Raw genomic sequence first — 22,718 nt, 5'->3', positions numbered from 1 at the left:
GCATGCAGAAAAATACAGCACAAGAGAGAGAGAGAGAAGTAGGCGTGTAACTCTGCTCTATATAGACAAGAAGATCCCGGGTATGATACACTAGTGGCAAGGGGGCTGGGGGCCTATTTATATGCCCCCATATGAGCAGTCGGCCTGCTGAAAAAGGCACTCCACGACTGCATCAAGTCGGCCAGCAGCATGCAACCAGTCGGCCAGCATTGAGGGTCCACGACTGGTCAAGTACAGTCGGCCAGCTCCAGTACACACATCCTGATGTAGTCGGCCAGCAAATGGATCCTCCTGCCAACTCCAGGCTCCTCCCAAGCCACAGAAAAAATGGAAAAAATAAGGGAAAAATGCGCAGAGTGGGGAAAAATGATAAAACACCTCATAAGGGCGGGCACACCCACAACAAAGGCCCTGGTGTATAAAACTAGACAGGAGATGACTTCTAACACCCCCTCTCAGCTCCTGGCTGTGAAACCAACCACAGGGAGCTGGGGTGCCGCCTGAGCAAATCCTGAGAGAGCGACTTCGTGAAGAGGTCCACCGTACTGTCCTCAGTCGAAGAGAACTCTAGCAAGATGTCATCAGCAACGATCTGTTCACGAACAAAGTGCCTCTGGATGACCATGGGTTCCTCCAGTGGAAGCCCAAACCTGCAATGCAACCTCTGCATCCTCACCACCTCATAAGCAGCATCACAAGCAGCCCGGTACTTTGCCAAGGCAAAAGATGACCGCCTCTTACTGCTCCTGGGCCTGAAGTAGATCTCCTCCCCAAACTGAGTCACTCCAACCGTGGAGTCGGACTCCATCCAACAATCCCCCTCCTGTGTACAAGAGTCCATGATCCTTTGCATGCCGCAGAAACCACAGGAAACGCAATCCTGCCTCCCAAAGAGTCATCCGCAACCATGAGCTCAACTGCCTCATCAGGAAGCTCCCGTCCAATCTGGTGTCCATCAACTAGATCAATGAACCATTCTGCTTCTGAGTCAAAGAGGCATCACACTGCTCACAAGGATCAACACCTGTTACGGTGCAAAAACAAGTCCTGGAAACCTGCTGAAGACCACGCAAGGCCTTCTGAAACCTGTCAACCACCCCCTTTGAATCCGGAACCACAAAGCCTGGAGAAACCACCTCCTTCTGCAAGTAATCACCTGCCACCTGCCTGGCTTTCCGAAAGGTCCCCGTGGAAAGAACATCCTCATCTATTGGAGGTTCTTTGTCCCGAACACGACGAGACATCAGAGCATAAGTGACCTTTTCAGTTTCCTCTGACTCACGAACACAAGAACCACCAACATCAGTACTGGAGAGTTCCTGCCAACTGTTGCCATCTACTGGTAAGCTATCCACCATCTGGTCTCGGAAAGCCTGCACCTGCAGCGTATCCACACTTAAGTGGCCATTACCAGACTGCCACTCATCACAACCCTGAGGACTTGGGGGAGAGAGTGCTGAAAGCTTGTAAACTCCATTCTCCACTCCGCCTTCCCAAACCACCTGGCCTGTTGCTTTGTCCCGGAGAGCAACAAAATACTCATCAAACTCCACGCGTACGCCAGTCTTGCAAACCTGATGCACTGACAACAGATGAAAACCAAGTACCGGAACATACAACACCTGGGAGGAATGCTTCCCCCCTCTGCCATTGGGAACTATCTCCATCCTGCCCTCACTGTGAACTGGGATAGTGGACGTATCCCCAGTAAGAATGTGACCAGAACACCTGTAGAGATCCTGTAAACTGGAACGGGAAGGAGTCATGTGCCTGGAAGCACCACTATCGAGAATCCACTCCCGAGTATCCGCTGCGGAGAATCCTCCAATCTCCTCCCTGCCTGAAGAAAATGAAACATCGGTGTCCACCACCTCTAGGTGCACAAAAGCCGGAGTCTTCATGATTGCTGCTGAGGAATCTTCACCCTTCTCGGTCTTCCGCTTGGGACACTGCCTCCAATAGTGGCCTTTCTCGTCACAATCATTACAGGTCCTCTCTGCCTTTAGTTTCTCGCGGTCAGCGTCGGACTTCTTCTTAGAAGACTTCTCCGATGAAGCCTTCCCTTTGCCCGTGTTACGGCCTTTCGACCGTTGGCCAGTTAAGGCTTCCGAACCTCCACCCTGAGGAGGGTTCGTGAATTGTTCCTCCTAGTCCAGGACCATGGGCACAAGCTCCTCCCACATGATGGTGCTGAGCCTGCCACTGGTAATCAAAGATGAGTAAAATGCTGAGTACGAAGAGGGCAAATGTGACAGCAACGTGATGGCCATGTCTTCTGACGATATCTCCTTCCCAGCCTGAAGAACTTCCTGCTGAAGAGCCTGCAGCTTGTTAATATGCTCCCGCATCGTTGACGACTTTGCAGGGTTCATAACCCGCATCTGTACTTCCAAGGAAATCCTCTTCATGGGCGAGACCCTGTTGTAAAGAGAGGCCAAATGCTGCTATATACCTCTGGCCAGCGTCATATGCTTTACCTGCGGTGTGCAGTTGAGAAAGATAAACGAACGGACCCTGGCGTTGACACGATCCCACATCTGTGTCTGAGCCTCCCGGTCCTTTCGGGTTGACGGTAACTCCCCTTCCTCTACTTTCGGCCGTGGAACCCCAACAACGACGAAATCAGCGAGGTCGTAAGACTCCATAACAGATTCCACATAACCTTCCATATGCCGTAGTTGCTCCCGTCCAACTGACGGTCCACCGGGAACGTGGGGAGTGTCGGGATCTTCACATGCCTCTCGGCCATCTCAAATGGATCTGCCATGGCGGGGATGTACTCTGAATAGGGTGGGTGGGTGGGTGGGAACAAAGAAGAACTAAAACCTGCAAGTGGCTGTCCAGCAAATCAGCCCGCCGTACTCTTGCTTCTCCTCTTTCCGAACAGTCCAAAACAGTCCACCAATCAGCCACATAACAGTCCCCCTCTTGCTCACACAAATCCCAAGAACTATCTAGAGCCTAGGCTTTGATACCATGTCAGAATACGCAACGGAGATGATGACCAGATCTGGGAACACAAGAGCAAAAACGCATGCAGAAAAATACAGCACAAGAGAGAGAGAGAGAGAAGTAGGCGTGTAACTCTGCTCTATATACACAAGAAGATCCCGGGTATGATACACTAGTGGCAAGGGGGCTGGGGGCCTATTTATATGCCCCCATATGAGCAGTCGGCGTGCTGAAAAAGGCACTCCACGACTGCATCAAGTCGGCCAGCAGCATGCAACCAGTCGGCCAGCATTGAGGGTCCACGACTGGTCAAGTACAGTCGGCCAGCTCCAGTACACACATCCTGATGTAGTCGGCCAGCAAATGGATCCTCCTGCCAACTCAGGGCTGCCTCCCAAGCCACAAAAAAATGGGAAAAATGCGGAGAGTGGGGAAAAATGATAAAACACCTCATAAGGGAGCGCACACCCACAACAAAGGCCCTGGTGCATAAAACTAGACAGGAGATGACTTCTAACACATAGGGGCCATATAAAATGGCCCCTATCCCCCACACACATTGTATTCGGGTATTCGGGATTTCTTGTGTATATAGTAGAGTTACACGCCTCTCTCTCTCTCTCTCTCTCTCTCTCTCTCTCCCCCTCTCTATTACTGTGTTTTTCTGCAGTGCACTTGCTCTTGTGTTTTCAGATCACATATATACATATGTACATATATACATATATACATATGTATATATACACATATACATATCTATATGTATATGTATATATGTATATATATGTATATATATGTATATATACACATATCATATACATATGTATATATATACATATATATGTATATATATGTATATATATGTATATATATGTATGTACATATGTACATATATACATATACATATATATACATATATACATATATATATGTATATGTGTATATATACATATGTATATATGTATATATGTATATATATGTATATATACACATATATATATATATGTGTGTGTATATACACATATATATATGTGTATATATAAAATATGTATATATATACATATTTTATATATATGTGTATATACACACATATATATATATATGTACATATGTACATATGTACATATATATATATATATATATATGTATATATATGTACATATATATACATATATATATGTATATGTGTATATATATATATGTATATATATGTACATATATATACATATATATATGTATATGTGTATATGTATGTATGTATGTATATATGTATATATACATATATACATGTATATATGTATATATGTATATATACACATATACATATGTATATATATGTATATATATACATATGTACATATATACATATGTACATATGTATATATACACATGTATACATATGTACACACACACACACACACACATATATATATATATACATACATATACATGTATATATATATATGTGTATATATACATATATACATGTATATATGTGTGTGTACATACATACATACATACATACATACACACACACACACACACACACACACACACACACACACATATATATATATATATATATATATATATATATATATATATATATATATATATATATATATATATATATATACACATATACAAAATTTATAGTTTACTTATAAAATTTTAAAATATGGAGTTTGAAGATTCATCAATGAACATTAAAGCACTCACTAATACTATACAACCTTTAATTTCAATTTTACACAGCTTGCAACTTACAAGTCACAAGTGACAATGGCAAATGCAAACATCAAATAAAATAATTAAACAATGAACATAGATGAAAGTGAGATGGATCATGGATAAATCCGAAACAAGAAGACTGTAGACATATGTCATACATGATACTACAGAGAATATGATCTCAATTGTGTTTCTTAGAGGCTAGGCCCCTCAAACTTGGAGGCTGGGCTTGACAAACAAAGCAAAGTCTAAACTAGTCACCAAAACAAAAAAAACTAGTAACTATAAACTATAATAGCAGCTAGCTACTCATCTAAGCCAGATGATGACTTTGAAGAAATATTTCCATCCGTCAACATGTTGCCATTCAAGTCATAGTTAGGCTCTCTGACCACCGGCACTGTAGGAATGGCGTCACTCGTATCTATGGGCCCCTCATCTAAAGAACCATCATCATCATCATCATGTGCAAGAGACTCGCGCTGCTGAGCTAGCTAAGCACGGCCTCGCCCACCACGACGGCCCCGACCACCATGACTGCTAGTAGAGCATCAACATCTACAATACTCATAGCTTGTGATCGAGCACGTGTAACCCTGCGATCTATGCTCTCAAGCTCTCTGTGGAGCTCTCGATATGTCTCCTCCTACTCGTCATGCAACCGGTCCTCCTAAAGCTGAGCCTCTGTATCACTAGTATGAGCGAGGAGCCTATTGAAGATAAAGGGATCCACTTGCCACATGTGACATGGCGCATAACACATATCAAGAGTCAATACTCAATGCTCAATGCTCAATGCTCATGAGTATTCATTAGGACTCAATGCTTATGTGGTTACACATAATGAAGTTTTAATAATAAACATTTCGAGTTGGCAAGTAATTTACCTCCTTCACATCGGTGGCTGTCTTGAGTGTGCGCAAAAGACGGAACCTCTCTAACTACTGAGTACTCAAGCGATTACGGATCTTGGTGTGCACAAGAGAGTATGCACTCCAATTTCGTTCGCATGCACCAGGAGAGCAACTCTGCACATGCCCCACAGCACTGGAAAATGTCAAAAGACAAGATTACACATTGTACAAACTAAGAACTTCAAAGTTACAAACTTGAGATAGCAATCTAAAGGCCACTTTTTGGAAAGTTTTGGCTTGGTATCCATGGATGTCCCACCACGTAAGTGGTTTCGCCTACTTTTGAACTGCTGAGGTACTCAACTCGGAAAAGGCAACTCCCACCTGATTGTGGTAGACGACCAACTCCTTATCAAAGGTCACCATGTCATCATAGCTAAGCACTTGAGCCACAAGCATCCTTGAGCAAATTGAGTTGTGTGTCTGTTTGGAGCTCGACCTTGTTGAATATCGGATGGAGTAATGCTGCAATCCCATGAATGGGACGACACATGAAAGTCCATCGTGAGTCAACAATGGCCATTACCTCATTACGTCTGACATTCCAAAATAGATATCCAGTAGTAAGTATATCATATAACCAAAATTACAGCACGTACCATAACCCGATACTTTTCCGAATACTTCGGTTTTCAAGACTGACTCTTTAAACCGCTCAGACATCCATCCTTTTCCCGATAGGATCATGAGCCTAGAGCCATCAATAATCAACAGGAAAGTGTGCCAAGCCTACAGGTCTTTGTAAATTGCACGCAACGTCTTCAGAGAACAAATAGGTTGTACCACAGGGATGGGGGCTTAATGAATCCCCCCTTCTTTTTGGCCCCTCCGACCAAAAGGGTTAAGCATGGTAATTGATCATTCTATTTTATATTGATAGAAACTAAGGCGTCCTAATAACCGGGTTTACAGTCCTGGGCAATAACGGACTTGAACCGCTGACTCTCTCGGTGCAAACACTCTACCGACTGAGCTAATTGCCCCCACTACTTGAGCTAATTGAACGAAGGGTTTTCACCTCGTTCAACGATTGATTCTTATTCTACGTTGGGATGCAGGGATAGATTCATTTCCTCCTCGAAGAACTGTACGAAGTATTTAGTAGGCTAACGCTTTGCGGACCCTTTGGGGTAATCCCGGGGGGGACTCATCTGCCAACCCTTCGGGACTCAACCAACTATCGATGTCTACTAAGTTGGGACTGCACTTTGGGACTGCACTTCGGGACTCAACCAACTATCGGTGTCTACGGCTAACGAATTCACTTCGTGCCCAAACGAGCATGCAGACACGGGGATTTATTCATACCCTGATCAAATAGGGTGTCGTTCGCAATGACAAGGAACGTTAGCTGGAAACGCGGTCAACTAACGGGCACAAGTGCGGTGCAATATTTTCATTTTGGTGTGACTCTTGGTTGGAGAATGCCTTGGTCTCTTCTCCATAAGCCGGACGACCAACGTCAAGGCGAGATCACATTGGTCCAGTCCCCGGAAGCCCAGCGGAAGGGTGAGGTGAGGTGCCTCCACTTAGATAGCATGGGGAGGTCGAATGACTGCGGCCACGTCAATCTGCCGCTAGCAATTGTCTAGCTTCTGCTACCAACTGAAACCCCCATCGGTTTCATCGGGAACCCTTGGGTCCACCGTCTTTTGACTTTACCTACTAGATAATAGATAACCGGTTTACCTACTAGATAATAGATAAGATGAATGATTTGGACTAGCCACTACCTGCAAGCCACTAGAAGAGATCTTTACCTACTAGATAGTAGTGTTAATCGCGCCGATAAGTAGTACGATCCGGACGGAACTCTGAAAGACTAGATAAGTCGCGCTAATTGCTAAAGACTAGAGCGGGTTACTCCAAATGATCTGCACCTTACAAGATGGTTAAGCCACCACCTGCAATGCTAGATAAGTATGCGAGAAGCCATTCGGCAGTGTCGATAAGTATGTAGCCAGACCGATAAGTATGCAGTCGGGACCGTCCCGAACCCCACCCCGATAAGCAGTTGGTTACGATCCTGTTTCGTCGTCGGAAAAGGGGTGCTATTCTCACCAATTGTTCCTGGTTCACCTCGTGAGGTTACTTCCCATTCTTAAGCATGGATTATTATACGATAATCTTCGTTTGCTTTTTCATTGCTTTCCTACCGAATTGCAAGACGGGAACGTTTCCCATTCTTAAGCATGGATTATTTTACGATAATCTTTGTTTGCTTTTTTTACTGCTGACAGCATGTAGTGCGGGGGCAGGGTTCGAACCCGTAGTCTTTAGGTCATGAGCATGACGAGTTGGCCATTTACCCGCGATTGATCTCTCTCAGCTAATTTCCGAATCGGAATTTCTAGCACGGAAATTTATGCAGTAAATAGATGGGCGGAAGAGGGTTGCGGGTTAATGGCCGAGGAGTCCTTTTTCTCGGTCCTACCCCGCATGAAGCAACTTGGTGGAGGTTGCTAAAGACCTATCCGTGAAATATCTGTTATAGGAGGCAAACCACCTATGGGTGATCTCTCTCGTTCGATTCCTGTTATCCGCTCACCCGCCCTGCCGGGCGCTCCCATGGAAGGGAGGGTCTCCTTAGTAATTACGTGAGGGGGCCTCCTTCCCCATCTCTTGAGCTAGAATTAACCAGTTGTTACTGATGATAGAGAATTGGCAATTCTTTAGTAGAATGTTGCCGGATTTTTCTATACCTCTTCACTCAATAGCTTTTACTCCTTGATATCCTCAAGTATGTGTGGTTTGATTTTGTCAAGGAGTTCCTTTTCATATTAAGCGATCTGTGTCAAAGGGATCTAGTCCGGCATACGATCCAAAGCTTACAGAATAATCGCAGGCAAGGTCGGGGTTCAACCACCACTTTGTTCAACCAGCAGTCAAGATTGACAATCTGGTCGACTAGTGTACGGTCGTATACGGACAGTATGAGAGTGGGATGTCTAGCAGAATATGAACGTGGCATATCCAATGTAATCCAGGACGACGTCTATTTATCAGAGCCCATTTCAAGAAGCTGAACATTCCTCTCCTGCGATCTATACCATGGGAATACAAATGGGTTATACCGTCCATCTTATCGTGTCCCGAGCACTTTCTACGACAGTTGCGGAGTGTCCATCACCAAGGCAAAGCGCTGTGCTCCCGAACGGGGGCTGGAGCACAAAGGGCAGAATCCAGGGTCCATAACAGCCCGATCTAGCCCACAAGGCAGACCTCCAGCCATGCCCTTTCGGAGCTTTTTCATTGTTTTTGGAGAAGAATTGTGGATTTCATATTCCTTTGATCACTATTCTGCATTTCCATTCGGAATGGAAAGAATGTAGCTGGTCAGGATGTAGGAAAGAGCATGCACCATAAATCAACCACACAGTGGAGAAATCCATCCTGAGATCGAAGTTCGAAGGCACAAGGGAAATGAATGGTTGGTGGAAGCTGATATCGAATGTCGAAGGCCCAACAGCCTTTGACGAGCTCTATCTAGCGATCGATGGTCAAGCCAGAGAATGAGGTTGGGTCTATTGGAAATTCTATCGAAGCACTTTATCTACTACTCAATTATCTGGGACCTACAGCCCGCATTGGGAGGAAAGAGGTGGGAAGGCGGCAGGCCTGCTCCTCTGCCCTTCGGTGGTTGGTTCGGGTGTGTCTTTGGTAGATATTCGATCTTGGAGGGCTTATGGGTTGGTTAAGAGCTGGAGCGAAGAACAAGATGAATTGTTTATTAGAGAACCTAACCCAAGACCGGGAACTTGAAATAAAGGGTCGAGTGCTCTTTATATCCGTCTCCGGAGTGGATTTTACAAATATGTACCGGAAAGAATAGAGTGTAATTACTTATCAAATGTTAAACTCATTCTTAAATGCATGTCCAGTACGATCTGAGAAGGGTTGGTTCCGGAGCTACGAGCCTAGATGCCTACAACAAATAGAGTATCTTTGCCTGTCTAAACAGGTAGTCTTCTAGACCGAGTGAAGGGAAAACGTTAAGTAACTGGAGTGTTCAATCACAGGAACAAATCTTCATGCCGAAAAGCGGAGCGAAACTGATGGATGATCACCATCACTTCGTCTAGGACCACCAACTGGTAGTGCCCAAGAAGAAGCGGTGAAATGGACGGACTTGAACCTTTGACGCTATGAGCCCCTAACAAACTGTTATAAATATCAAGAACATACCTTGTGTTGGCAAAGCCAACGCAAGTCCCTCTAATGGATGCTAAGGCATTGTCGCCTCTCGAATCAAAGCCAACAAAATGTAAATTGATTGACGGTTACCACTTCATATTACCATTCATAAGCCATAGCTTACTTCGACCCTCCGTATTTTCCATAGAATTCCCGGGGCTTTCCTAGCCACTGTGTTGTTCGTTGGTATCTCTTCCCTGAAGGTTGGTCATCCTAGCCTCACTTTCGAGAATCGTTACAAATACGCTTTCTTTATTGTAAACTACTCTTATTGGTTTGTCCCAGGCTTAGTAAATTTTACTTTCTTAGCTTTGTCTTATTATATGAGTAATGGGGTTTGCCACCTATGGTGGGATTCGGGTCTTGTTCCAGATCTATCTTAAGTGTATACTTTCAGAATCCCGATGTTATTTCGTGCCGCCCCTTTGGCCTTCTCGAAGCCTATCTGATTCTCTTTATCGTGAGCGCCCCCAGCCCACTCCAGGTTTGCACCATCAGGAGAGTCGCCCTATATACCACTATATGATGATATCATGAGGTTTGCCAGCATGGGAGACATATTAGTATTGGGAGACTTTAAGATATTGCAGCATTACTCCATCCAATGTTCAACAAGGTCGAGCTCGAAACAGACACGCAATTCAATTTGCTCAAGGATGCTTACGTGTCTCAAGTGCTTAGCTATGATGACATGGTGACCTTTGATGAAGAGTTGGTCGACTAACACAATCGGGTGAGAGTTGCCTTTTGCGAGTTGAGTAACTCAACAGTTCAAGGGCAGGCGAAACCACTTACGTGGTGGGACATCCATGGATACCAGGCCAAAACTGTCCAAAAAGTGGCCTTTAGATTGCTATCTCAGGTTTGTAACTTTGAAGTTCTTATTTTGTACAATGCAGCCAATGTGTAATCTTATCTTTTGACATTTTCCAGTGCTATGTGGCATGTGCAAAGTTGCTCTCCTGGTGCATGCGAATGGAATTGGAGTGCATACTCTCTTGTGCACACCAAGATCCGTAATCGCTTGAGTACTCAGTAGTTAGAGAGGTTGGTGTTTTGTCGATTCAACCTCTGTCTTTTGCTCACACTCAAGACAGCCACTAGTGAGGAGGTAAATTACTTGCAAACTCGAAATGTTTATTATTAAACTTCATTATGTGTAACCTCATGAGCATTGAGTATTGACTCTTGATATGAGCTATGCGCCGTAACATGTGGCAGGTGGATCCCTTTATCTTCGATAGGCTCCTCGCTCATACTAGTGATGCGGAGGCTCAGCTTCAAGAGGACCGATTGTGAGACGAGCACGAGGAGATATACCGAGAGCTCCACAGAGAGCTTGAGAGCATAGATCGCAGGGTTACATGTGCTCGATCACGAGCAATGAGTATTGTAGATGCTGATGCTCATGGAGCTTCTACTAGCAGTCATGGTGAACGGGGCCGTTGTGGTGGGCGAGTGTTCATGGTTGCATCTTCATCAGCTTATCTTCTTCAAACTCTTGTACACTTAGGTGAATGCTCTCCCGGAAGAACTCTTGCAATTGGATGATACTTCTTCAGACGAGAGGTTGCCAATCAGCCTGTTCTTATCCACTTTGATGTTGGTGCCACTCACCGTTGTGTCCATCTCCGAATCATTAAAGCTCTCAAACTGCTTAAGAAGAGGTTTGACACTCCGGAAACGTCAGGTGTTGCCTTTGAAGGAATGCAATCTCAGATCACCCCAATCCTCGGGAAACTTATGATTGAGATAATGGAGTAGGTAGATCATGAGAATTTTGTTATGGGAAATCTAAGCCATGTGATGTTGTACTTGGTATGCCTTGTTGATCTAGCCATTGATTGGGACCGAAGCAAGTTTAGGTTCCCTCTCAAACACATGAATGTATCTTTTGATGTGGGAGTTGAAGGAAACTCTATTCCCATGATATCCCATGTACAAGTTTCCAAAGCAATGAAATCGCTTGTTTCCTCGTACTTGCTTTTTATAAAAGACTCTAAAAATAAAGAAAAGAGTCCTTCTCTAGTTTGGATACGGAGAGGATTGATTTCTTAAAGAGGTATGAAGATTGTTTTGCAGATTCTTTGCCAGATGAACTACCATCAGAGTAGGAGGAGATTATGAAGCAAGTAAATGAGTTATTGGAAAAGGGTTTGATTAGCCCTAGTTCTTCACCCTTTTGCTCTGCAGTATTGTTAGTGCAAAAGAAGGATGGGTCTTGGTGCATGTGCGTGGATTATAGAGCCCTCAACAAGATTACTATAAAGAACAGGTTCCCCATACCTAGGATTGATGATATCCTAGACAGGTCGGATGGATCCAAAGTGTTTAGCAGGATAGATTGGAAGAGTGGCTAGCATCAAATAAGGATTGCTCCAGACGATGTGCACAAAACAACGTTCAGGACTACCTTTGGGCTATACGAATTTCTTGTGTTATCCTTTGGTCTCACCAATGCCCTTGCCACATTTAACAGAATGATGGATAGAATCTTGAGAGCCCATTGTAAATTCAAAGGTACTTTCTTTCATGATATCTTAGTACATTCTAATGATGAGGAAGAGCATAAAAAGCATTTGGATATTGTTTTCCAAGCACAAGCTTTATGCGATTGGCAAGAAGAGTGAGTTCTTCCTGTTGGAAATTCACTATTTGGGCCATATAGTGTCCAAAGATGCTATTCGGATGGATCCAGACAAGGTTAAGGCTATTATGGAATGGCTAGACTTGACTAGTGTGAATGAAGTTAGAAGCTTTTTGGGACTACGGTCTTACTACAGAATGTTCATCAAGTGGTTTGCAGTGGTTACCGGACCATTGCAAGTTATAACAAAGAAAGCAGTGGGGTCTAGGTGAGCCAAGATGGAGAAAGAAGCTTTTGAGGCTTTGAAGTTTTATGCCAGTAAAGCACTGGTATTGATTGTTCCAGATTTGTCAAAGTTGTTTATTATAGAATGTGATGCTTCAGGAGATGTATTGAGCGTGCGGTTGCTTATGAAAGCAGAAGATTACAAAATTCGGAAAAGAATGCTCCCACGTATGAAAAGGAGTTAATGGCCGTCATCCATGCTTTGAAGATTTGGAAGCATTACCTCTTGGGTGGTGAGTTTATCATCAAAATAGACCATCAAAACCTTAGGTATTTTCTATCTCAGCCTAAGATCTATGAAAAGTATCTTAGATGGGCCAACTATTTGGCACAATTTCACTTTCAGATTATGCACACCCTTGGGCAAGAAAATACAGCAGCTGATGCCTGAAGACCCCATATACATGCTATCTCCATAATCTATCATACACATTTCAGTGTTATCCATGTAATGAAAATCTGCAGACACTATTTGCATGGGTCTCGATATGTTGTCTGAACGGATCACCGCTCGTTGAAGTATATATATGATCAACCCGACTTGAAGGGTCGGAAGGCCAAATGGGTTGACCTTATGTAGTTGTTCTGTTGTCTAATTCCTAGAGTGCAACCACACACTAGTGGGGAGAAGAGAGAGAGATGATGATCAACAAGATAATCAGCACAAGCTTAAAGAGATTGAGCAAGTACAAGACGTAGTGGAAAGCATAAATTCATTATAGAAGTAGGTCCTTTTTATAGGAGAGACCTCATTAGATATTCTAAAGCATATGCTAGATATGATGCCACCACATATGCTAAATATGATGCCACCATAGATGCTAAGTATGATGACACCATATATGCCAAACATGATGCCACCACATATGCCATTTAAGAGGCTGTTCCCACACAAGAGACTTATACATACTAGCGGTTGTTCACACATTGGAACCACTTTATTTAAGGCCGGCCTACATTTAGTGCTAGTTTACTCAACCATCAATAGTTTCATGGGTGGGTTTTGGACAAAGAAGGATCAACATCCTAGAGATTTTCCCAAATCGAGGGGCCATGCTAGGAGGCGGCATGGTCCTACCCTGCCTCATAGGATGTTGATCCTTCTTTGGAGGATGAGGCTTTGCAGGCACATGATCTGGATCCTTCACAAGAGGATGCTGCATTACAGTTATAGGATGATTGTACCCTTGAGGATGTGTTGCGCATTTGCATTGTCATGGTACCTCTCCAGTTTTGAGGACTAGCCTTGGCTTTTTCCTGGAGTGGGAGAGAGAGGTAAGGTTTACATTGTCAGATTTTCCCTCGCTTACCTATGTGAGACGTACTTCCGTCTCTAAAGGGGGTCCTTCGTCGACCATGAGATCTGGTCATTCTTGCTTTGAGTCCTTATGAGGATTGTCTCTTGGAACATTCAGGGTCTTGGGGTTTTTTTCCGCGTCGACAGAAACAAATTGTAAAAACCCAGCTTCATTGTGCAGTTACAGGTGGACCTATGGATGTATTGCTCTTGCAAGAGCATAAATTGGATGCTAGCCAGTGTGGGAGATCAGGAAAGCTTCTCTCGGGACACACTGTTTGGTCACCCACCCTTGGTACCAAGGGTGGTGTCTGTATCTTTGTTTCAGCTTTGATCTTGCCTTGCATCATTGGACATGGTGTCATTTTGCCTGTGAGTGCAGTGGATCCTTCTTATGCAGGGTACTACACGCATTGGTATTCTCAACCTCTATGCTTCTAACCATAGAGGTGAGAGGATTGTCTTCTGGAAATCTCTCACTACATTGATGCCTCTTGCCGACCATTGGATTATTGGTGGGGATTTTAATATGGTTTAGATGCCAACGGATAAAAGAGGTGGACATGAGGGCTTGGTGCATCCTTTTGAAACAGCGTCTTGGGAGAGGTTTATACTCTCCATTCATGGCAGAGATTGTTGGCATGAGGATGACATTTCGAGGAGACCATCCACTCTTCTTTATTCATGGTCTAACAGGAGAAGGGATGAAGGATGTATTTATGCACGGTTAGGCAGATTTTATGTGGATGATTGGGTGCTTGATAGAGAGGGGAGTACTTTTATTGCCACACGCACCTCTAAATCGGATCATTGCAAAGTGGTTTTATGTATTAGAGACCCGAATTGCCATGGATCAGCACCCGGTGTACGCATCCTTGATTATTTGTTTTCAGATGCAGAGCTATCACATTGTATGCTTGATATTTGGAGATCTCATGATTTCTCATGGGCCTTCCAAAGCTTGGCCTTAGCTCTTTGTGATATTAGTGACTTTTATCGTACATGTGCCCTGTCTAAGAGGCAAGAGGCCTTGGATTTAAAAAGGGCTATTAAACGTAGACTAGCTGCCTTATAGAAAGAGCACGAGAAACATCCTCATTAGGAATCCTTTGACACAGATGGGTGGCAGATACAACAAACATTTCTTTGCTACTCACGGTCCATCTCATGCCAGAGAGTGTGTCAGGCAGTTGCAGGATTCACATGGCACTCTTCACTCAGATCCTCTTATGGTTAGACAGATTGCCATTGATTTCTATCACCAGCTTCTTAGTTTTGAGCCGCACTTTGATTTGAAACATAGGGCACAGAGGAAGGTTTGGAATGCATTGCCACGTTTGATCACTGAGGAGATGTGTGCCGGATGCCCCTTTTTCTATGCCAGAGTTCAGTCATTCTCTTCATGTCTTACCTCATCGTAAGTGTCCAGGGGAGGATGGACTCTCCCCTGTTTTTTTAATTACTTTTTGGGATGAGATTGGGGCTGAGATCACATCGGCTCTCCAGAAGATGTGGGACACAGGTTCTATGCCTTCTTCTCTCATTGAGAGGCTTATTTATCTTATTCCTAAGAGTGGGGATAAGACATTGATTGGCCAATGGAGACCTATCACCTTACTTGGGACTGCATATAAGATTCTTGCTAAGGCACTGAGCATCAAATTGCAGCCAATTTTGCAGGATATCATTCATGATACTCAAAATGGATTCTTACACGGCAAGAGTATCTTTGATAACATTTTCTCGTTTTGGGAGGCCGTCGAATGCACTAAAGCAAGCAATCAGCCCTTAGCCATTTTGCTCTTGGATTTTGAGAAGGCCTATGGTAGAGTGGATTGGGACTTCCTTGAGGGTACTCTTAGCCATATGGGCTTCTCTTAGAGATGGATCAAGGGAGTTTCATGCATGTATCGTGATGCCCACAGTAATGTGCTTGCTTGTGGTGATAGAGGAGAGCGGTTTCAGATTTCTTGCTCGGTACGACAAGGTTGTCCTTTAGCCCCATTATTATATATCATAGTTGCAGAGGCCATGAGCATCTTTCTCCACTCCACTGCTGGTATTTCTGGATTGAGGTTGCCTCTTCGTAGTCAAGAGGAATTGGTTGACTCTGAGTTAGCTGATGACACAGCCATGTTCTTGGAGGCTTCACATATGTGCTTATGTTCCTTCCGGGTAGCACTAGAGGAGTTTTGTTTAGCAACAGGGCACTCATTAATTGGCACAAATCTGTTGGTTTCTGGGTTAGTGATTCACCGAGAGTTTCTTGGGGTGCAGAGCTTGGTTTTACTTGGATCAGTAGAGGATGCACTGCTAGATATTTGGGATGCCAATTTGGGATTGATATTTCTCTTGCAGAGCAGTTTGCTTCAGTACTTATGAGTATCCAGAAGAAGCTCCTTCATTGGAGCTCTAGGAGATTAGATTTAGCTTCTAGAGCTTTGGTGGCTAATGTATTGCTTGCCTCAGCTTGGTTTATTGCCTCTTGTTGGTGCTTCTCTCGTGCGTGCATTGGTCAATTGCAGAGATTGATCCGCAATTTTCTCTGGTCGGGTTTGGATGGCACCTCAGACACTCGTGCTAGGGTAGCTTGGCTCACAGTTATTTAGCCCAAACGAGAGGGGAGCTTGGATATTATCGATCCGGATGTTTAGTGCAGGGTGTTGCTTTGCAAACTTGTGGTCAGAAGTTTCCTACCAGGCACTGAGCCTTAGAAGGATTTTTTCTTGTCTCAGATTTTCCGGATGTACACCCCAGGTCGGGAGAGACTGGATGCCTAGCACACGATTGTTGTTCACAGAGGCTGATATCAGGGCATCATCTTCCCCTCTTATTGTAGCCATTGTCAGAGCATGGAGAAGCATGAGATCTTTTTTGCGACAAAGGCTTCCTAGGTCTTTGGATGAGGCGGGCCGACAACCTATTATGTGGAACGAGCTCATCAGGGATGAGGCCGGTTGGCCACTTGGTGCATCTCGTTATATGCAGTGGTCAAGATGGGAGAGATGTGCATACATAGTTCTTGCTTGGAAGACCTTTAATAGTCTTCCGGAGGATCGGAGAGTTGCATCCATTCAGCGTCTTAGGGGCTCTCGCATTCGTATTGATCAGATTGATGTATCTATTCGACATGAGTGGCTCTTTGGGACCTTTCATGGAGACTATCATCCGAGTTGGTTGGGAGTCTTTTTGAGGATAGGCATACCTCTGCAGGTCATCGCTCTCCCAGGCCAAGAGGCTACAGATTGCATCATTTACTCTATCATGCCTGGAGGGAGATTGAGGAGATGTAGTATGGAGGAGATCATCCTAGATACTAGGCTTAGTCCAGTGAGGATTGTTGGTCGTTCGGGGAAGCATTGGTTCATTGACCCTTCTCCTCATATAGTGACTCATGGCTCTTGGTGTTTGTGGTTATATAGTGGCAGTCCTATCAGATATCTTCAATGGGATCCAGGAGAGTGGGAGTGGATTGATGCCTTCAATCCTTGAAAAGCCTTCCTTTTTTCAATTTCACCGTCCGGAATGCCAGGCTTCTCCTCACTCGACAGATGTATAGGATCCCTACTCTTAGGCCTCATTGGGAGAGCTATGATATTTCTCCAGTGATACAACACGTAGATATTGGCATAGACTTTGGCACTCATACAGAAGGAGCTAGATCTCTCATTTCTTTGGTTATTCTTACATGGTGGTCTCCCCACCAATCAGTGATCGGTTTTCGGTGTAGCACCTTCCTGTCCTAGGTGTGCGGCAGATTTTGAGACTGTACAACATTGTTTATGGGGATGCAGCACTGCACAACAGATTTGGGGTTCTGTAGCCCAACTTATGGGCAAATTAAGTGGTCGAGCCATGCATGTGACTTGGGGGGCAGTTGCTTGGCTCTCCCAGTCCGTTTTGCAGCTCTTTTGAGGGCAATGGTACAGATTCTGCTGCATGGTTTATTGCAGGATGTCCCTCACTCTGATTATACACCCCCCAGACAGAGGATTGACACCAGTTGGGAGATTGTTGCCAGTATTACAGCATGGCAGATCTAGAGAGCTAGATGCACGGAGGCTATTGAGGGTGTCCAGATTTTTGGGTCTCAGTGCATTAGTACTATATGGGGTGATATCATCCATACTCTTATGGCTACTTGGGCTCATATTCAGGGGTCCTCTCGTTCTGCGCAAGCAAAGCACGTTATATTTATATGGGAGTGGGACCATGGCATTTTCTTTTCCTCTAGTCCCACAGGTCTTTCATGGCATCATGATGCTCCTCAGTGGTTGAAATCACCTTACATATTGGGGTGATTCTATTCTTTTCTAGCTTATAGCTGTGATTGTTGTATGTCTTTTTCATACTTAATAGAAGTCTCTTTCTGAAAAAAAGAAAACAAAGATGAAACAAGATGGTTTTGAGTTCGAGAAAATGGATTGTTTCATTTGAGCTTTTAGGGCTTTCCATCGCATCATATCATAACATGATTATTTTGAATGTGTTTCAGGATATTTTTGAGATCAAATCGCTTGTTGAGAGGAGCGTCAGTACATTATCTGTGTATGGTCAGAAGGGTGATGATAAGTCATGTGTAGTTGCTCCTCCTCGTGAAATTTTGCTAGGCAAAGTTCAAGAGTTACCTGATTTAGAGCTTGTGAGAATGGCCCCTTTCTTATTATGTAGTTTGAATAAGAAGACTCTGAAGGCTCTGTTATCTGCCTTAACGGGAAGGCATCTAACCTCTAATCATAGATACATTTTTGAGCGAGAAATCAAGACAGAGTTAGTAAAGTTAACCACACCTTCTAGTGGGCAGATACCACCAGAATCTTTGTTGACAGTCGTATCAGTCTTACGCAGTCCAAAATCATATTGTCATGCCCTTGGATTGAATAATCCTCATGTCAAAGTTTTTCCCAAGATGCCACTAGCTACTTTGGCAGCTGCCCATGAAGCTTTCACGCATATAGACAAGCTTCCTACTCGTATTGTGGTGGAAGTTCGCAAGATGCTGATGATGGATTTTAACACAAATTCACCATTATCTTTTGGGCACAGAACCCATACAGAAACAGTAGAGGCGGTCAGTAAGGAGGTAAGGAATCTGCTGGATAGTCTAGAGGAAGGTGATCCATTACCCCTGTGTATCGAAGGAGCATTGCAGGTTGTTAGTCTGTCGGCCAGAATTCTTTTTGGGGATGATGGTGGTCTCGCACGTCTTCTTAGACCCTTGTCTCCAGAGCAACTCTCTTTGGAAAATGAGTATCAAGCTGCATTTTCCCGATTAGAGAAGTTAGAAGTTGAAGACTTGTTAAGGATTTACAATCTGTTTGGTAAAATACTTGAAAGGCCACACAAAAGAAAGCAGTATTATATTTATGAGCTCCAACGAATTTTGACTGGCTCAATTCACTGTATATATGCTGGCTGTAAGTTTCCAGAGCATGTTGAAAAAGCACTTTCTATGATCAATGATACTCCCCTGTCTGCCACCAAGGAGGTCAATATGGAGCTTAACAAGGTAAGCAATGGACTTCAGGAGACGCCACCCATTCATAGCCCAAGCAAGGACAGTAAGAGAGACAAAAGGATAAGGGCAGAGCTAGATGCTGTATTGGATGTTAGCGCCCAATTTCGAAGAGTTGTGTGGGAGTGCTATGAAGCTTTTCAGGGATATGACGTGGGGGCAGTGGGGAAAGTGGATAATTCGACATCGATTGTTGATGATGCAAGACTTTCAAGCATGAGGCTTGATCTTACAAATGCCAAAAGAAGCCTAAGTCCCCAAAGTTTGAGCCTAGAAGTATATCCACAAAGTGCTGAGAGAAACCAACGTGTGGAGAGGATAGAGATGGAAATCAATGTGGACAGAGATTCTCAAGAAGATGTGGCTGATAGCAATATTTTGGAACAAAAAAAGCTCCATAATATTGACTGTTTTGTGCAAGATGTGGAGACATTTTCAGATGAAGTTGCGATGGTGACTTATGTTTTGATTGGATGTGTATTGAAAGAAGTATCAGCCCAATGTTCTACTTTCTTGGACGCAACTGCAGTTGGTTATTTACAGACAGGTCTAGAAGAGCTGCAAGCATCAAGTGTTCGGCCAAGCAATGTGTCAGGTGCAAAGATTCTGCCAGCTCCCGAGTCTGCTGAGTACCTTGGTGCAGACGAGCTCGTGTTGGATATAGCTAAGAAGCTTAAGGCAATTCCTAAGAGGTATGACCAAATCCCGTGATTATGTGCAAGCCAATGAAAATGCAACATGTTGCAATAATGAGTGGATTCAGCATGTGTAGTTGTTTATTAGCACAACTTTTTGTCGACTTACTACTTTCACTTTGGTCATGACTGCCAGTGTGATCCAGGAAGTAGAGCTTCGAATTGGGGCATTAGTAAAAGAAGATGTTGATCCAATTTTCCCCAACATTTATGGGCGATGTTAAACCGGTTCTATTCAAGGTTCTGGTCCTCATCATTTCCTCCCTTGTTGGTTGCAGGCCATGACATGTGCATGTACAATAATGCAGGCATGTGTAGGGTAATGGGCCCTATTCCCACCAGCCCGCTTTTTTATTTCCATCCTTCCCTTAATTTAAGGCCACTAATACAGTTGACAAAATGATAAGTCTCATTTTGTGTTATCAAAAGTAAGGTCTTGAATCGATTCACCAAGGTGCTTGGCATCCCCGTCTAGGCAGGGCTTAAATACAATCTTCTATTCTTTACTCTTTCCAAGATCATTTTCAACTAGTAACGTGCATGTGCTTAATGAAGAATACAAACCTCAAAAGAAATAAAAACTGTCGTGATATTAACTTGTGTATTTAACCCTAGCTTTTTTTTTTGGAGTGGGGCCAGAGTCATTTTTAAGGTAAATGTGGAACTTGGAACTTGCACATCCAAGTCCCATCTTTTGGAAAAAGGGTTTGTCCATCTCACAGAGCATTCTCTTACCTTGCAAGAATCATGCCTTATCCTTGCTACTGTGCACAAGCAAGCACCATGGGTGTGGGCTGTGCATTTCCACTACCTAGAGGAGAACACAAAGAAACAAATAAGGAATTGTTTACGTGTTTCGTGGTCTTATGAAGGGTCGGTATCTCCTCTTTTGAAAGATGAGGATTTGGAAAAAGGGTTTGTCCAGATGGCTTACTGAGCTTACAAGCATTAGTCCTTAATGGAGTGATTCTCTTACCATGCAAGAATCATGCCTTATCCTTGCTTCTTGTGCACAAGCAAGCACCACGCGTGTGGGCTGTGCATTTCCACTACCTAGTGGTGTGTGCGAATATGGTTGCGAAAGAGCATTTTATGCCACCTTGTGGCGTGCATTTTATGCAATGCTCTGTTCCAAGAACATGTGGCGTGCATTTTATGTAATGTTCTGTTTGAGGTGGTGATTTGTCCATTAAGAGGTAGTGATTTGTCCATTAATAGCCTATGTGTGGGTAAAAACATCATTGAGAGGCTACACTTAGCCAATCGTGAGCCTCTTAGGGGCAATTCTCAAAGGAGCTGGTGGACATGGCTGCTTAATTTCTCAACGCAATGAGGTATTAGAAGAGTCATCTCGCTCCTTTGGTGTTTTATGACTATTTTAAAGGTTTTATACTTAGTACCGTTCCTGTTCTTTTTTAGTGATACAGAGTCTTCAGCGAACTAGGAGATTTGTTCATATTCGAAGTGCTTGGGTATATACTTGCCTTGAGTGGTGGTTTTTTCCCGTTTATGATGAAACTTTTGGAGTTATGAGTATTTTGTATGTTCTCAAGAGCTACCGAGAATATCAGACCGCATCGACTGAAAGTTTTTAGATGAAAAGAATGTCCACAGTCGAGTCATATTTGATTTCAAAAACATTGGCTATCTTGTTGATGCCCTATTTAAATACGGAATCTCTAGAAGAATACCTTGAAGGACACGATACCCTATTGCAAATGGGTATTTTAAACTTGTTTTCAACATTGTTGTGTTGTCAAATCGTCAGCTTGCCTAGCTATGGTGTTAAATGATTCATCTCATCTCTTCTCTCACCCTCTCACACCCCCCTACCGCCCCCCCCATTCTCTCTCTCTCTCTCTCTCTCACTCTCACACACACACACACACACACACACACGCCACACACAGACACACCCCCACACCCACTCTCTCTCTCTCTCTCTCTCTCTCTCTCACACACACACACACACACCCCGAGAGAGAGAGAGGAGAGAGAACGTGTCACATGATGGAGAATTATAAAAAGAAACACAAGATATTTAGATTTTGGGAGACTTACTAGGTAGAGAACCCATGACCACAAAATATTTAGATTTTGGGGGACTTCTTAGGTAGAGAACCTATGACTTAAAAAGGAATTATAAGATTTTGAAAGTGTAAAAACTTTATCTTGAGCATATGTCAGTGAAGAGAATTCTCTTTTGGTGACGTTTCCATCCTTTGTGGAAGGCAACAGTGACATTCCATTCACCTTAAACTTTCGTGTCAAACTTGTAAACAATTTCTGAATTTTGCAGACTTACACACACTCCAATCTCTCTCCTCTCTCTCTCTCTCTCTCTCTCTCTCTCTCTCAGGATTTTCAGAGTATGCAGCATTGAGTTGGAGTCTGAGGAACAATATGTATGTTGACGCTCAGTCTAGTATGAGATTAGAAGGAGATACCATTGCCTTTTTAGAGAGGGGTTCAATTCTATTAGTTGTATAATGGATTATCTAGACTAGAGATACTTGGGCTTATTCTTGATCAAGCTACGACGACACAA

The 22,718-nt window shown here is 43.7% G+C and overlaps 1 protein-coding gene across 1 annotated transcript in view; it reads left to right on the top strand.

Annotated features, from left to right (window-relative positions):
• Positions 1-20,686, top strand: part of LOC147632864 (uncharacterized) — a 29,252-nt gene extending 8,566 nt beyond the window's left edge. Inside the window, exons 4-5 of the mRNA XM_086807746.1 lie at positions 18,456-20,167; positions 20,307-20,686. Of these exons, the coding sequence (XP_086663872.1) occupies positions 18,456-20,167; positions 20,307-20,394 (1,800 nt within the window). The 3' untranslated portion in view covers positions 20,395-20,686. The remainder of the gene's footprint in view (positions 1-18,455; positions 20,168-20,306) is intronic.
• Positions 20,687-22,718: the final 2,032 nt, after the last annotated feature.

Source organism: Cibotium barometz, chromosome 13 (assembly GCF_041138505.1).
Source record: "Cibotium barometz isolate CiBa-2024 chromosome 13, ASM4113850v1, whole genome shotgun sequence".
NCBI classification, from domain to species: Eukaryota; Viridiplantae; Streptophyta; class Polypodiopsida; order Cyatheales; family Cibotiaceae; genus Cibotium; species Cibotium barometz.
The sequence above is the reverse complement of the archived record's forward strand: the minus strand, read 5'-3'. Positions and strand labels throughout refer to the sequence as shown.